Source organism: Schistocerca americana, chromosome 7 (assembly GCF_021461395.2).
Source record: "Schistocerca americana isolate TAMUIC-IGC-003095 chromosome 7, iqSchAmer2.1, whole genome shotgun sequence".
Lineage (NCBI taxonomy): Eukaryota > Metazoa > Arthropoda > Insecta > Orthoptera > Acrididae > Schistocerca > Schistocerca americana.
In genome coordinates, this window is record NC_060125.1 from 93,672,521 (window position 1) to 93,691,374 (window position 18,854).

Below are 18,854 nucleotides of genomic sequence, written 5' to 3' on the forward strand. Positions count from 1 at the left end.
CTCCAGCAGGGATACGACTTCCTCAAATCCTGCCCTGAAATGAGATCCATCCTTCATGAAATCCTCCCCACTCCACCAAGAGTGTCTTTCCGCCGTCCACCTAACCTTCGTAACCTCTTAGTTCATCCCCATGAAATCCCCAAACCACCTTCCCTACCCTCTGGCCCCTACCCTTGTAACCGCCCCTGGTGTAAAACCTGTCCCATGCACCCTCCCACCATCACCTACTCCAGTCCTGTAACCCGGAAGGTGTACACGATCAAAGGCAGAGCCACGTGTGAAAGCACCCACGTGATTTACCAACTGACCTGCCTACACTGTGAAGCTTTCTATGTGGGAATGACCAGCAACAAACTGTCCATTCACATGAATGGACACAGGCAGACAGTGTTTGTTGGTAATGAGGATCACCCTGTGGCTAAACATGCCTTGGTGCATGGCCAGCACATCTTGGCACCGTGTTACACCTTCCGGGTTATCTGGACACTTCCCACTAACACCAACCTGTCAGAACTTTGGTGATGGGAACTTGCCCTTCAGTATATCCTCTCTTCTCGTTATCCGCCAGGCCTCAACCTCTGCTAATTTCAAGTTGCCACTGCTCATACCTCACCTGTCTTTCAACAACATCTTTGCCTCTTTACTTCCGCCTCGACTGACATATCTGCCCAAACTCTTTGCCTTTACAAATGTCTGCTTGTGTCTGTGTACGTGCAGATGGATATGTGTGTGTGTGCGAGTGTACACCTGTCCTTTTTTCCCCCTAAGGTAAGTCTTTCCGCTCCCGGAATTGGAATGACTCCTTACCCTCTCCGTTAAAACCCACATTCTTTCGTCTATACCTCTCCTTCCCTCTTTCCTGATGAAGCGACCGTTGGTTGCGAAAGCTTGAATTTTGTGTGTATGGTTGTGTTTGTTTGTGTGTCCATCAACCTGCCAGCGCTTTTGTTTGGTATGTCACATCATCTTTGTTTTTAGATATATTTTTCCCACGTGGAATGTTTACCTAGTAGATAGTGTCAGAAGTTGCATGCAGCTTTTCACAGATGATGCTGCAGTATACAGAGAAGTTGCAGCATTAGAAAATTGCAGCGAAGTGCAGGAAGAGCTGCAGCAGATAGGCACTTGGTGCAGGGAGTGGCAACTGACCCTTAACATAGACAAATGTAATGTATTGCGAATACATAGAAAGAAGGATCCTTTATTGTACGATTATATGATAGCAGAACAAACAGTGATAGCAGTTACTTCTGTAAAATAACTGGGAGTATGCGTACGGAACAATTTGAAGTGGAATGATCATATAAAATTAATTGTTGGTAAGGCAGGTGCCAGGATGAGATTCATTGGGTGAGTCCTTAGAAAATGTAGTCCATCAACAAAGGAGATGGCTTACAAAATACTCGTTTGACCTATACTTGAGTATTGCTCATCAGTGTGGGATCCATACCAGTCGGGTTGACAGAGGAGATAGAGAAGATCCAAAGAAGAGTGGCGTGTTTCATCACAGGGTTATTTGGTAAGTGTGATAGCATTACAGAGATGATTAGCAAACTCAAGTGTCAGACTCTGCAAGAGAGGCACTCTGCATCGTGGTGTATCTTGCTGCCCAGGTTTCGAGAGGGTGTGTTTCTGGATGAGGTATCGAATATATTGCATCCCCCTACTTATGCCTCCTGAAGAGATCATGAAAGTAAAATTAGAGAGATTCGAGCATGCATGGAGGCCTTCCGGCAGTCGTTCTTCCCACGAACCATACGTGACTGGAACAGGAAAGGGAGGTAATGCAGTAGCACGTAAAGTGCCCTGCACCACACACCGTTGGGTGGCTTGCGGAGTATAAATGTAGATGTAGATGTAGATTACTTTATTGACATCTGTCAGGTCACTCACAGTTTGCATATCGAATGTTATTAAAAAGAAAAACTTTCAGAGTTTCTCTTCAAAATGCAATATGAATGACATCTGTACAATGTTTAGTTCTTGTGCAATAAATAATTGAAAGTGTTCCCGGACTTTATGCACACCCTGTATTTTTAAGATGAGAATGAAATTGGTATGATACGCAGTCTCTACTGTTTCCTCACTACAGCAGTCTTATACTGAGCAAAGAAGGTAGCAGGTCTTGCTCAATTTTATGTTCAGGTGTTCTATATGCTTATCCCATTTTGCATTGCTTTTCAACCATAATCCTAAGAATTTGGATTATGTGCTGTTACGAGGGTCATGCCAAAAGTAAGTTCTCCTATTTTTTTATAAGTACAGAACTCTGTTTGTGTGGCAGTTGTTCACACTGTTATGAAGAGTGCTTCACTCACTGTGTATAAACATGTGCACACCGCACTGAGGCTCTGTCTTGGCTTGGCAGCCATTGAGAACGGAGCTCCCGATGCATGTTGCGCGCAGTTATTCAGTTTTTGAACACAAAGGGCACTGCGCCAATTGAAATCCATCGCCAATTGACGGAAGCGTATGGTGAGTCGTGCATGGATGTCAAAAATGTTCGTAAGTGGTGTAGAGAGATTGCAGCTGGTCAGATCGAAATTCACGATGAACATAGGAGCGTCAATTTCTGAGGAGACAGTGTTGAAGGTTGAGCAAAGCATGCATGAAGATCAGCGGATGACCCTGGATGATCTCTGCATGTTGGTTCCTGAGGTTTCCCGAAGCACCGCTCACAGAATTTTAACAGAAACATTGAACTACCGGAAGGTGTGCACAAGATGGGTGCCACACATGCTGACTGAGGACCACATGCGGCAATGAATTGATGCTTCCTGCGCATTTCTTCGCTGCCTTGCAGCCAAACAGGACAACTTTCTGGACTCAATTGTCACAGGTGGCAAAACCTGGCTGTACCACTTTACATCTGAGACGAAGCAACAATCACGCCGGTGGCAGCATCCTTCTTCGCAGCATGGTGGTGGGCTGGTATGACATGGATATACAAAAACTGCCACAGCATCTACAAAAATGCATCAACAGAAATGGTGATTATTTGAAAAATAGCTAAATGTTCAAGCTGTAAACTGATGTAAACCATTGTAGAAATAAACAGGTCTACGTACTTATTAAAAAAATAGGAGACCTTACTTTTGGGATTACCATCATACAAACTGGTTTATCTTTGATAAAGGTAAATGGGATGCACATATCCTTGTTTAGAGCATTGTGGAATTTTAGTGTGATAGCTCTCCCTTACATTTCAGCAGAATTATGGTGCCTACAACAAATAAGATGGTAGTCCATTAAATTTCGGGCATGCAGCCACAAAAATAAAATTTTTATTTTATTTTTTTTATTTGCGCAGCTGCATGCCCAAAATTTTTGGACTATTCATTATTCCATGAAAAGTTGAAAATGCACAATAAGATGGTATTTTGAGCATCCACATATAATGTCAAATCATTAATAAAGAACGAACAGAAGGGGTCCCATTACTGATCGTTAAGGTAGACCGTATTTATTTAGATTATACTCTGATAAGTTCATCAAAACTAGACATATTCTTCATTACAAAGTGTCCACAATCCTTATTTATACATAACTGTTCAATTCCAGTCTGCAGACTGCTTCACTTTATTTTCAAATAATCATTATTTGTTACAGTTACAGAATAGCTTGTCGATATGGAGCTGTAAGTTCTCAGTGAGTTATGACTGTGAACTCATAATTCCATATCAAAAAGTTACTCTGTAACTACAATGAATGATTTGAAAATGGGTAAAAGGCCTGAAGCCGGTTATTTGCAAATAAAGAGAAGTGCTCTGCAGACAGAAATTGGACAGTTTTGTACTTTGATAAGTTTCCAGAAATAATGTGCTTGGTGCCTACTCCTTGCTTATGAACAGTATGGGAGGAACTTGTGGGTAATGTGGAGAAAATAAGACATTTATTCCCACATGTACTTGATAGCAACTTACAGCTGTACAAACATGAATGCATGCATAATGTAAAACACAGAATACCTAACAGAAATGTAAATCAAAGAGCAACTATATCAGTATAGTTTAAAACTGTCACTGCAAGGAACATTTATGCACCACTGTACCAGGTGTACCAGTATGAATTGAGCGTTTTTTTGTGAAAATGAAACACTAATTTTGGATTGAAAAGTAAAAACATTTTATTCAAAGTACTGACCATTGCTTTCTATACATTTTGACCACCTTTCTGGCAATTTGTGGACACCACGCCAATTGAAATGTGTCCCATTGATGAAAACAAATGGTAGTCGGAAGGTGCCAAGTCTGGTGAATACGGCGGGTGGGGTAGCAACTCCCTGCCAAGTGTTTTGATAGTATCCTGAACCAGTTTTGCTTTGTGTGCAGGTGCATTGTCGTGTAAAAAAATTACTTTGCCATGTCTTCTGGCCCATTCTCGTCTTTTTTCAATCAATGCATAGTTCAAATTGATCATTTGTTGTCTGTAGCAATTAGTATCCACAGGTCCACTGGGTTTTAGAAGCTCATGATACACCACACCTTTCTGATCTCACCACTCACAGAGCATTGTCTTCTTGCCGAATCGATCTGGTTTTGCAGTCGATGTTGATGGTTGTCCCAGATTAACCCATGATTTTTCCCGTTTAGAATTCTTAAAGTAAATCCATTTTTCATTGCCCATAACAATTTGATGCAAAGTTGATTTTCTTTCATGTCTTTGAAGCAAAATTTGACAAATGGTTTTTTGGTTTTCCATCTGTCTGTCATTCAATTCATGTGGCACCTATTTTCCACACTTTTGGATCTTTCCTGTAGCTTTCAAACGGTCAGAAATTGTTTTTTGTGCAACATTTAGCATTGCTGCCATTTGTTTCTGACTCAAAGTATCATCTTCATCCAATATTGCTTGCAATTCGGCGTCTTCGAACTTTTTTGGTGGTCTTGCACGTTCTTCGTTTCTTACATCAAAATCATTATTTATGAACCATTGAAACCATCTTTTGCAAGTTGCTTCTGATAGAGCATGATCACCATATGCCTCAACAAGCATTCGATGTGACTCTGCAGCACTTTCTTTCAAATTAAAACAAAAAGTTAATGCTTTCCGCAAATCATCACTTTCTGTTACAAAATTCAACATTGTTGACACGATGAAAACATATGATGTTGTTTGTTCCATGACTTGATGTATACTAAATATCTTTGACAGATGTCATCCCAACCAAACAAAAAAAAAAATTAAGGCTCATTCACAACAAATGTTCACTATCGACACATTTGTATCTTAACACTCATTTCATACTGGTAAATTTAGAAGGACAAAACATCTGAACAGGTTGCTACATGACTCCCCCCCTTTATTGCTAACAATACTGTAGATTGAATTTCACACATGGTCCATCCCTTGTAACTACTTGTTTCATGACACCGGGTGGTGTGTCACGTGAGTCAGTGGTTCTAACAGGGAGAAGGATAGTAATCCTCAACATTGGTCTTGGTGTCGCAGTGCCTGGTTGCCTGTGGTGCTCATGGAGCACAAGAACACCTCTTGCTGCTGATTTTCTATCTTCTCTGGTTTGCACTCATTGGTCATCGTAATGTCTGTTGTATCCAGAAAAGCTGGCTTGATCAAACTTGATGCGACTTGGTGGGTGTACCATTGATCATTATGTGGAAGATGTTGCTGGCCCTACTGACTACTGGATACTGTCCATCATATGGTGGCTGTAATGGCTTAGGCTCTGCATGCTTAAGAACACTTGCGTGCACTTGTCTAGCTCTGGAAAAATGGTAGAGTGTCTTTCCAACTGATTTCTAGACATTATTTGGTCTCAACTGGCATATATGTTGAAACTTCCTGGCAGATTAAAACTGTGTGCCCGACCGAGACTCGAACTCAGGACCTTTGCCTTTTGCGGGCAAGTGCTCTGCCATCTGAGCTACCAAAGCACGTCTCACGCCCGGTACTCACAGCTTTACTTCTGCCAGTATCTCGTCTCCTACCTTCCAAACTTTACAGAAGCTCTCCTGCAAACCTTGCAGAACTAGCACTCCTGAAAGAAAGGATATAGCGTAGACATGGATTAGCCACAGCCTGGGGGATGTTTCCAGAATGAGATTTTCACTCTGCAGTGCAGTGTGCGCTGATATGAAACTTCCTGGCAGATTAAAACTGTGTGCCCGACCGAGACTCGAACACGGGACCTTTGCCTTTCGCGGGCAAGTGCTCTACCATCTGAGCTACCGACGCACGACTCACGCCCGGTACTCACAGCTTTACTTCTGCCAGTATCTCGTCTCTTACCTTCCAAACTTTACAGAAGCTCTCCTGCGAACCTTGCAGAACTAGCACTCCTGAAAGAAAGGATATAGCGGAGACATGGCTTAGCCACAGCCTGGGAAATGTTTCCAGAATGATATTTTCACTCTGCAGTGCAGTGTGCGCTGATATGAAACTTCCTGGCAGATTAAAACTGTGTGCCTGACCGAGACTCGAACTCGGGACCTTTGCCTTTCGTGGGCAAGTGCTCTACCATCTGAGCTACTGAAGCATGACTCACGCCCGGTACTCACAGCTTTACTTCTCCCAGTATCTCGTGTCCTACCTTCCAAACTTTGCAGAAGCTCTCCTGTGACCTTCTGTAAAGTTTGGAAGGTAGGAGACGAGATACTGGCAGAAGTGAAGCTGTGAGTACTGGGCGTGAGTCGTGCTTCGGTAGCTCAGATGGTAGAGCACTTGCCCGCGAAAGGCAAAGGTCCCAAGTTCGAGTCTCGGTGGGGCACACAGTTTTAATCTGCCAGGAAGTTTCATATCAGCACACACTCTGCTGCAGAGTGAAAATCTCATTCTGGAAACATCCCCCAGGCTGTGGCTAATCCATGTCTACGCTATATCCTTTCTTTCAGGAGTGCTAGTTCTGCAAGGTTCGCAGGAGAGCTTCTGTAAAGTTTGGAAGTGTCAACTGTGATTGCATGGATCCAGTTTTTGAACAGACCTTGAATACTGTTCAGTACTTTTCAAGCTTTGACAACACAATCTTATAATTGACTATGTAAGTAGCTTTCAATTATTCAATAACTACTACTGTTGATTCCTGTTTCACGTCTGTCTCACTTGGCATACAATTAAAGCACCCCTAAGTGCTAGTTACTGTTACCTCTTATTTCTGAATCCATGTTGTTCATTATAAAGGATTTTAATATTGTTTGCAAATTCCAGATATATATATATATATATATATATATATATATATATATATATATATAATATTATTTTTGAAATGCAAGAGGAAGTTTTAATGGACATTTAGTTTTGTACATTATCTCTTGCATATATTTTATAAATTATAATTGCCTTAGACATTTTCAATACGTGAAGGAAAGTGCGTGCTTGGTGTGAGCAGTCATATAAGTGTGTAAATGGCTCAGCTGAGTTTAGAGCACTCCTCTTTAAGATTGTTGCAGTGTAGCCATCAGAGAAGAGTTGGGCATTTTAATCCTTTTATTGTGTTTGCTAATTCATCTTGTATGACATTGCTGATGTATTTCATAAATATTCATAGACTATTTATATTATACGGTGTTCTTAATTATGTTTAATTTTTTATATTATCTGGAATACCTGTGAAAAAATGGTTAAATATGTTAGCTACTGCAAAGGAGGTTAAACATGCTAGCGACTTCTTAGGAGTTCGTTACTTTTTTATTTTCTTGTGTTAATGTTATATTTTTATATGATCCTCTGTTATCACAAGTTTCTTTTTTTGTAACCATCTACATGACCTTTGCTTTATTTGTTAAATTACTTATATCTTTATGAATTATTTTTTCTGACATATGTCTAATTCAAGCGGGAAAATATTCATGCTGCACATTTTATGTAGCAGTCTCTTCTTCTTACATGAACCACTATTTCCCTTGTGAACCAACTGTTTATTCTGTTAGATTGCTGCATAAGTTCATAGAATTTTTCTATAAGCTGCACAAAAAAGAGACTTTAGTCATTGATAATATTCATCTTTACTATTTACAAAAGTCTGCCAATGCTGGGGTAACTTTTCAAATCCGTGACTGTAGAAATCACATGGTTTTGAGGCTAAGAACTCATCGAGCCATGTTTGGAGCTCATGTTCATCCAGTAAGGAAGTTATTTGAAGGCTGTTTGATAAAGGGTGTAAAATGCTGTAATCTGAAGGTGCAAATTCAGGCAAATGAGGTGGGTGGGAAATTACTTCCCAACCCAACTGCTGTGTGGTGTTTCTTGTCAGTCTAGCAGAATGCGGGCAGACATGACGAAGGAGTAGCATTACTTCATGCAGGCTTACTGGTCATTGTTCTTGGATTGCATCTGCAAGATGTCTCAGTTGTTGACAATAAATATCAGTAGGGGAGGTTACACCTCAGGGAAGCAATTCATAGCACACCACCCTGCTGCTGTTCCACCAGATGCGTAACAATACTTTTTGTGGATGCATGCAGGTCTTTGTAAGGGCAGTTGTTGCTTTGTTTGGGCCCAACCATTGCTTTCTTTTCCTTGTGTTAACGCAAAGACACCATTTCTCAACACCAGTAACAATACAGGGTAGAAATAGTCAGAGCCAATTGATGACGAGCAAGGAGAGATGCATCTATGGCCACCCTTTGATTTTTGTGATGTAGTACCCTTACACTCAGTTGTTGAATCTTCCCCATTTCATACAATGGTGGAAAGATAACAGTTCATCACATTTGCCAGGTCTTGAGTACAGTGAGACAGATCATTGTGGATTAATGTGTTTAAAGGTCTTCATCAAACCCTGAAAGTCTTCCCGAACGAGGAGAGTCAGTAATGTCAAAATGATCCTCCTCAAAATGAGAAAACCATTTCCTTGCCATACTCTATCCTTCCAGTGGCATTATCCCCATACACAATGCAAATATTTATACTGCCTCCACTGCTGTTAGCCCTCAGCTGAACTCAGACAGAAAGATATATTGGAAATATTGAGATTTTTCCACTTGGCACTCCATTTTCTAGTCTCTTCAGCTCCACTCACTACCTCCAAATGACAAAATGGTGACACATAAATTCAAATAGCAACAGTGAAGTACAAATAAAAAATTACAATCAATAAATAAACCCATGCCAAAAAGAATACTAACATGCAAAACAAAAACACTATGAAATAATGCATCAACCTAATAAACTGCTCCTTATGGTTATAATTTTCTGTGGAAATGCAATTTGAAAGTAACAACTTAATATATTAGTAAAGGTGTTACATTATTCATTTAGGTTAGTAAGTTCATAAACCTGTTACCACTTTTTTTGTTTAGTAAGCCATTGGACTGTTTTATATGTTATCCTAATTATAGTATCTACATGTGGTGCTTAAAGATACATTGTATCCAATGCCGTGGTTTACTTTCAAGCTTAATGCTTGAAATAAATTGTCACAAAAGCTACATTGATAATTTTTAGTGAAATGCTGTATAAACTGTCCATGACTAGAAACAAATGTAAAGCTGATACACAAATGTCTTTCACTCTCTTTTACTCAGGTAGCAGCATTTACTTCATTTAATTTGTAGGATGTAGCGATGTTCCAAAGGGACATTTGTTTCTACTTTCTTATAAAAAGTCAGTCTTTTAAGTCTCCGCAAGTTATCAAATTGCTTTCAATTTCAATTACTTCTTAGTAATGATTACAGTTTATTTAGGAAAGGTTCAAAATTTCCTGATGGTGATTGGTAATCTATAGCAGTAATCAAGTTGAACTTAGTAATTTTTATAGCTGCAGTCTGACAGTCCTTTTTGGCATTCATTTGAGTTAAGTGAGATAGGATAATAAAATCTATATTTTCAATATGAATCAGGACAGACTGCTAGTCACCACAACTCACATGATGAGGCATTGGCAGGCAGGCCTTGGTCCAGTACCTGTTCCAGGCATCCTCCTGCTACCATCTACTCCAGTCCTGTGACTGGCATTTCTCACACCATGAAAGACAGGACAACCTGTGAAAGTTGCCATGTGGTCTACCAATTTAGCTGCAACCAGTGTGCTGCCTTCTATGTGGGTACAGCCAGTAACAAACTGTCAGTCCACATAAACGATCATTGCTAAACTATGGTGAAGAGACAAGTAGACCACCCACTTGCATACTGCACAGCATGATATGGTTGACTTCAGCTACTGCTTCAAATTTGTGCCATCTATATTCTTCCCACCAACACCAGCGTTTGTGGATTTCACAGGTCGGAACTCTCCCTGTAACACATCTATTATTCCCATAACTACCTAGCCTCAACATTCACTAGTACTATCATCCACCTCGAACATCTCATATGCCTTCTATCTCCCCAAAGGTCACTTGCATAATCCTTTTCTCCTTCACTTCCTCTGGCCCTCCCCCTCTCCCATTAGCACAGCCTCCCAATGCTGTGCCTAGCAGCCCACCATCCTGTCTCCAATACAACACTTAATACTCCTACAGGCAGAACTACAACATCTTCCCCCACCTCTACCCTGCTACCCCTCCCCCACCCCACTATCCCTCCCCCTTCCCACCCAACACGTCTTCTGTACCATCACTGCTCACCACAATCGGGCCTCAGCACTCAGAGACAACAGTGGCAATGTGTGTGTATGTGTTTCTACATCTGAAGAAAGGTTATGTCTGATAGCTTAATATTATCTGACAATCTACTGTTAAACTTACCCGTCCATCACTCAACGCCACCTCTCTGTGGTGAGTAGCAATATATCGTAGTTCATGTTGTTGTTGTTCCATCCCAGATTTTCCATTGCTTAAAATCTGTATTCACTAAATATATAAATCACCATCTAACCCTGCTTCTGTGCTTAATTTTATTCCTACAACAGTGAAAAGACAAAATGAAATTAGTTATTTTTGCATGTTGAATTAGTTCAGAGTTAAGCCAGCGATCAGAAATGCATATTACTGATATATCCTTTAGCTCACCTGTTAGTAGTGCATTAATTTCATCAATCATACAAGGGAGTTGTTCAGTCTGACACGTCAACACTTATCCGGGAATTTTTCACAGAGGAAAGATACACCAAAAGAAATTTACTGTCAAAATTTTAGCTGTTAAGGCACACTGCAAGTACTTAAAAAAACCACTTATAACAATGGTTTATACAGCTCATCCTGCCTTAACATGCTAATTGGCAAATAAGCAGACACAGCTGTACCAATAGAACATAGCACCATCTCGTGCAAAGACCAAAGTGCAAGCACATGAATTTTAAGCATGTAAACCATACCTGAAATGCTGCAAATCATCAATTTTTTGTGCAACATGCAATTCATAGTGACAGCTAAACTTGTTACTCAAGGAAAGATAATCAAGGCAGCATATGATGTTACATTACAGACGACTTCCATAAATCGAGACTTTAATTTGTCGGCCCGATGACAGAAAAATTAATGGATTCAGGCACTTCACAGCAATTACTAATTTTATTTAGGCAGGATTAGCATAGAGTAAGAAATGGCCATGCCTGTTGATCTGCATACTGTGCTGTGTTCCAAGCATACTTGATCAGATTGTTAAAACACGGTGATGCAAACTGACAATGTGCAAAGGACTCAAGTTTAACAAGACTGCTCCACTGATAAATTGGAAATAACAAAAACCTATTAGAAGTTGTATTGTGCAACAGTTTTCTAAAAAAAAAAGCTTTACACTGTCAGATAATTTCTTTATCATCAGTCTGAATCACACTATTAATTCAGGTGGAATGCGAATTATATTAAGTCTTTTTGTCCTCTTACAGACTGAGATGTCATTATGTCCAGATCAAGAGACCAACAAAAGCAGTGAATTATTTTCTGAATCTGGTAAGAAGATATTCAAGATCTAATGTTGAAAATAACTCTCTCCCGTTTTTCCAGATTTTGCTATGTCAGTTACAAGATTATTGGGACTAAACAATATTTTTTATATTTTTTTGTCCTAATTTTCCTTGAGGTTCCTGAAGACAGATATAAAGCTGTGTAAATAGTAATCCACTGATACTTATCACTGGCATTATTGTATGCAAATATGTTGTAGCATTCATCGACTGCACAAATGGCTGTCTCTTTACTCAAAATGATAAAATGCAGCTCATGCACAGTTTTTGCATGAAATATAACTGACTGGCTTTAAACACAGCATGTTAGGGGGTAACAAAGAGCTTGATCTTCACATCAGCTACAAATTTCTCTATAGTATTACCTATTAATCACATCTCCTTCACACATTGACTCTTGAAGGGAACTTTGTAATTTTGCAACTTCCTATTCCACATAATTTTCTGAATCTGTTTAAACAGGTTGCAAAACCCTGAAAATGACTAATATTTATTTCACTTGCAATTCACAACATGCAGTCTCATAGATCTCTCTTGGTAAAGGTGTGTTAATTCTCACAAGCAATCCTAAATCTTTCAAATAGTTTTTCTTTCACACTTGTGTGAGTTTCACTTTGGTGTATATTTCGAACTTGTGTAAATCTTTCTTCTATTTATACAATTCACGATCAGTAATTATGAAACAAAATGGGCTTTGCACACCAATTAATTTCATGCGTTTTCTCTCTTCTTCATTTAACCAAAAACTTTAGAGCCTCTTCTTTGCCATTGAGAGTTATTACCTGTACATGTTTTATTTGGGCTAGGAATGTACTGCATTTTTGTTCTGGACTTTAATTAGCTCAACAATCATCATTCAAACCACAATTTATGGACTTGTCAGAGTTATTTCCTATATCTTCTACTGTCTCCGCAATTTGTAATGAAATGTCCACATCATATGAATGAACATCCAGGAAATTAACTAATAAATGATACATATGTAGGTCCTCAGTGGAAGTTACGTAAAACACTGGAACCTGCATAAAGACAAATGCTTTTAGCAAGCATATATGAAGAAAACAAAAAGAAAATTGTTTTATCTCTACTGTTAACCTTACTGACACTGTAAAGGCAACAGCTAATTATTATGGATATTAAATGAGTAACAAATTCAAATAAATAAGAACTGTAAACAGTTGTGTCAGAGAAATTATGAGTGGAAACTGAAATTCACTGTACAAATCATGATTGCATTGTGCCATTTTGTCTCTTTACTGATGTACTATCAATTGAGGATACATGCCCACCATTTTGTGCAAGTGCTGTCTGCTACAGCTATGGAAGGGCTGCCCCTGGTGGACTATCGATCTGGCAATTTTCAGAGGTTTTTTTTATTTTTTAATTTTTTTTTTAAATAGTTGCAGTGTATCTTAGCAGCTAAAACTTTAACTTGTGTTTCCTTTGGTGTATTCTTCTTGTAAAAAAACTTATGCGGCATGTTATCGCCATGTCGGATTGACTATGCAGGGTTTGTACATCATGGTGATGCATTTTTTAGGTCGGTTTCATTCACAAGTTGGTAGCTGTATGTACTGTTTACAGCAGCACATACCTCTAGTTTATATTCAGATCACTAGTATACTGCTTTTTCTCTGTTCTTCCTATTCGCACACCAGTTCATAGATGTATGTATACTCTTGCTTTGTTTTGGCACTGTCAGTTTATAGTCTTTTTTGACCAATCTCTTTCTAATAACCAGAGTGCTGTTGCTGTATTTGTTGGTTTGAAATTTTGCTTGCCAGCTGTGTTTCTGATTCTTCCTTTTTGCTTGTTTATGCTCACATACTGACCCCTAATTGTCTGTCTGTTCTTGTTTGATTCTTTCACTTCACGATGCTGGTTATTTTATTTGTTTGTCCATTTATTACTCTACTTATTTTTAATTTTTTTTAATTTTGACCATATGTATCAAACAGATAAGCCTATTCAAATCTGAATGTTGTCTCAGTTGTTCAGGTATAGACATTGAACTTTATATTTGTTTCTTTCCAGCCATTCCATTTCAAAATTTACAGTCAGTCTCTTCCTACACACGTTTGCAGCAATACTGATTTTTTTCTCTCATGAATAATTAGCAGACCTGTTTTGTTGTTGTTGTTGTTGTTGTTGTTGTGAGGATCATATCTGAGAGCTACTGGATGAGTTATTACATCCGTTTTGGGTGTTAGTTTCAATAAGCATTTCAGATAGCCCACTGTGTTCCTCTGAAACACTTCCTAATGCTCATCAGTGTCATTTGAGCAACCACTAACTGTTAATATGTTGTTCAATGAGAGGGTTTGATTAATTGGTCCACATTTTAACAGCTTCTTTGACTGGGGCACCAGAGATTTTATAATACTTTATGCGGAGAACCGATTAGTTGTCTATAGTAATTTTCTATGCGAAATTGGCAATCACAGATAGAGGGTAATATAAAGGAAATAGCATGTCATTTGACCATTTGTGTTGACATCATTAGTAATTAATTTTCACCCCATTTTACACAGAATGCCCAATAGCCCTCCCTATTTATCTGTTTCAGTGCCATGAATTCTAAGTCTTGACTTTAAACCCCAATCTTTTACTTTCTGTTTCCCTTACATATCTTTAATGTATTCATTAACCTAATTTTGCTTTTCATATTTCAATGTCTTTGCACAAATTTTTCCTTCCTATTTCCTTTTAAATTATCATAAAGGACACTCCTAAAATCTCAACAGTGGCGTTTGTTTCTAAATATTTCATGCGTTTTCTCTCTTCTTCATTTAACCAATATTTCAACAAATATTGTTATTATGAATGCTTTCACATGTTATTACTCCAATCAAAGATGTAATACACTAGATTTTTACTCTGGTATGTAAGTTGAGAGTATAGCATAAGTATATATTTTGTTGTACAGTTATAGGGACAGATGCTAAATTGCTGTCAAATGTATACTTTAAATCTACACCTAATTAATGATGTCTTACGTATTTCAGGGATTCGCTTATTGTGGCCATATCAAACATACTGACGTCATTCTTTGCGGGCCTGGTCATTTTTTCTGTGATTGGATTCCTTGCTCATGAGTTGAATGTGGAAGTAAAAAAAGTTGTGGATCAGGGTGCAGGGCTAGCCTTCATTGTTTATCCAGAAGTGGTGACACACTTACCTGTCTCACCTTTGTGGTCCTTGCTTTTCTTTGTGATGTTACTTACACTGGGCCTCGACTCACAGGTATGAGACTTTTGCAGTTGTTCTGCTCTTGTCTGTGTGTATCTTAAATGTATTATTAGCGTATTATTTCTCATGACTCACAGTCAATGTTTCTCTGTATTAGTATCTTGAGGAGCACTGCTGAGAAACTTACACTTCTGCATAAAATAAGTCATTTTAATTTTTTTTTAATTTCCTGCCCTTGAGATCATCATTTTGCCTTTAAGTTCCTGTAATTTTTTTTACTGATTTGACTGTGGTTCTTGGTGAAATGTTGTAAATAATTATACAAGAAAAGACACATTTTTCCATGTGTTTCACAAAATTGTGTTTTATTTTACATGACTTAGGTTTTGGGTTATGGGTTCATTTTCTAATGTCACTGTTTCAGTTATGTTGTATGTATCACCTAATATGAATGAATCAAATAATCTGTAACCATCAAATAAGTTAAGTAGTGTTTCAAGATAAACCAAAATGTTACAATATGAATGTAGAAATATATTACAACCCCCTACATATCACTCCTGTGTGGACAGTAAAGTTGGGCACTGAGGTGTTTAAGCAATTATTCTTCCTGTGCTCCATCGGTGAATGAAATGGGAAGAAGCCCAATAACTGGTAGATCTGCTATGGGGAATACCCTCTGCCACACATGTCACAGTAGTGTACAGAGTATTGATGTAAATGCAGGTACAACAAAGAAGTTAAGTGTTGATATGAGACATTGTTGGAGTACTGTGTGGTAGTTTATAGGTAAAATGTAGTGTTTGTCACTACACAGTGTTGGCAGTACTATTGAACAGAGAGTTGTGGTTGTTTCAGGAATTTTCACATTATTCAAGGATAGTGTTTCATACAAATTACATGGGACTGAGATAAAACGTAGTTCTCCTTTAGATATTTTGGCAAATCCAGATGTGGTGAGATAGGAGTGGCTGTTAAGTTTTTCAGCAGCAGTTCTGGGTGACCCTTCCAAAATGGTCTGAAAGTATATCTCCTCTTGCTCATGAATAGTACAGCATTTTGACATGTATGGAATATTTTTGGTTGCTGTCCAAACAATAATGTGCAGAGTTGGAGTCTGTCTTTTTATGTTCCTCTGTTCTCTTGGTATGGGTATGTTTGGGCTGATTGTGAGTATAATTTTGTTGTCAGCAACCATTTTTAAGGATCCTTCAATGTCTCAGATAAATTGTTTATGTAGGCCAAGCCAAGATCAGGAGCAGATCAAGCAAGGAGAAGTGAGGGACACTGTATTTCATGTTTCCGAACACTGAATTTAGTATTTTCCCTGATGTATCATTTGTTAGTGTAACACTTTGTTTTCTTGTTAAGACAGGACCCCATATATGTAAGGGGACTGCCTTTAGTTTCCATAGCACCATTTTATGATCCACCCAATCAAAGCTATTGACTAGATCATGGAAAATGACAGCAGAATATTTTTCCTTGTTTAGTTCTCCTGTAACTGGGTGAATATTTTATCTTGTTTAGTTCTCCTGTAACTGGGCACGTGATATCATAAGTTGTTTTTGTAGAAGTACAAGGTATTGTTAAAATATTATTTTCAGAGAGGTGGTTCAATATTCTGTTGTAAGCTTTCTTCATATCAATTTCCGATGATACAGGAAGGAGTGAGATGGGCCTTTAATTAGAGATCTGTTGCTTTTATAAATGAAAGTTACCAACACATATTTCAATCATTCAGGAAATATGCTTTGACTCAATTATAGAGATAACTCTCAAAGGGCATATTTTTTAGGACTTTGATTGAAGTACCATCATGCCAAGAACAGTAACTACTTCTTAGTGACATAAAGTTTTCTGTGCACTAATTAACAAATAATTTAATGAAACTGATGTCTGGTGGTGGAGTATATGATGCCTGTTTGTAAATGTTTTAACGGATCTCCTTTTGATGACCATCCTTTGACCATGTGTTTTCATGTACTTTTTAGTAAGAATTCATTGAATTTAATAATCAGCACTTTAAATATAGTCTCATCTGTCTCACTAGTACTGTCATCAGTGAGTTGAATATCATTCACCTCATCAGATTTATTCATTTTGTAGCTAGTAACACTCCAAATTGTCTTTTGCTTTGTTTTTAGTATGTGCACTGTATATGTTTTTTGCATTTTTGATGACACAGTGACGAATTTTGCAGTACTACTTGTAGTAATTTTAAGTCTAGACTAGGGTCAGTCATTGGTAATAAATTAACCTCTCCCTTCCTGGCACAGAATACGTTGATTCTAGATTTTAGCCGCCATTTTTTTTAGCTTCCACACTAATTGACCGTGGATAATTTTAAAGGAAAACAGGATTAATAGTGTGTAAGAATTTTGTCGTCTACTGTGTGCTGTTGGTAAAATTTTTCCCATTTTTCAACTTGTAAATACTCGCAGAGTAGTCTGTGTCAGTGTATACCTTTCTGTGATATAACAGTAATGTTATAAAAAGCCAAGACAGCTACTCATCAGAGGAGATGTTGAGTCACAGACAGGCATAACCAAAAGACCATTCATTATATGTTAAAGTTTTGGCCAAAAGGCCTTCTTCTGAAGCTGAAAACACTCACATTTACACAAGCACAACCTACACAGATATGGCCACTGTCTCTGGCCATTGTGGCCACGCTGCCTGTGATATTTTAATTTTTCCCTTATTAGTTCAACTTCATTGATGGGAGTGCTTCGTTGATGTCATTTGACCACCATGGTTGGATAAAACATTTATTATGGGTACATCTATTTCATGGGACATGGTTGAATTTAGAAATAAATTGGTAATCGCCATTGCGTATGTGTTCATATTCTTGCTGGGAATGCTTCTGTGAGGTGCAAACTGAAGCTGCACACCATTAACTCAATTTGCCCTAGGTCATAACAATCCAAGACGAAATTATTGTTGAAATCTCCACATACAACTACTTCTACTAAGGCTTATTAGTACTTTCTGTGATTGGTCAGTAAAGTCTTAAACAATTTGCACTGGGGACCTTAGAATGTTGATCTGCTATCTTATAAGTTTGAAAGTGTATTACTAAAGTACAGCACCCGAAGACCTGTTCAGTGCAGTTATTTTTAGATCTGTCATCTGGGTTTTATTCCACTCTTTCTCCATGTTATTCTTACAGCAATGTGATACTAACTTGTATCCATCTAGATACATCTGCTCATTTTTTGTGGCTTCCAAATGTGTACTTATTGATAACAAAAAGTTGTTTTTCTTTGCATAACAGACAATACAAGCCATTCAAATTAGAATTTCACTACATATAACTTAATCCAATAATTTTTTTATTTATTATGTCAAGTAATGTTTGACTTATTTAGACAATTGGCACTAAAATTCACTAGTACCCTTGTACCACATTCTGACTCATTCCACAGTTCTCTCTCTCTCTCTCTCTCTCTCTCTCTCTCTCTCTCTCTCTCTCTCTCTCTCTCTCTCTCTCTCTCACACACACACACACACACACACACACACACACACACACACACACACACACTCCCCACCCCCACCCCCACCCCCACCCCCACCCCCACCACCCTTAAACTACATCTTGTGACATATTTCATACAGGTAACTTTTTGCTTATGCCAATTTTTATTCGATTTAACCTGAAAGGGAATCATTAATGTGCTCATAAATTTATGATCAATAAGCATTTGGAAACAGAACTGGAATATTATTTCTAATGACTGAGGTGAACATCATTAGCTCACTATAAACTATTCCAACCATTAAGCAAACTAAGTGTTCACTGACAGATTTACCATTGACTGAGCCCCTTCTGGCAGCTGGATTGATAACTTCT

General features: G+C 38.3%; 1 protein-coding gene across 1 annotated transcript in view; it reads left to right on the forward strand.

Moving 5' to 3' along the window:
- LOC124622736 (sodium- and chloride-dependent glycine transporter 2-like) overlaps positions 1-18,854 on the forward strand; it is a 467,104-nt gene that overhangs the window by 377,119 nt on the left and 71,131 nt on the right. The window contains exon 7 of the mRNA XM_047148526.1: positions 14,812-15,049. Coding sequence (XP_047004482.1) covers positions 14,812-15,049 — 238 coding nt within the window. The remainder of the gene's footprint in view (positions 1-14,811; positions 15,050-18,854) is intronic.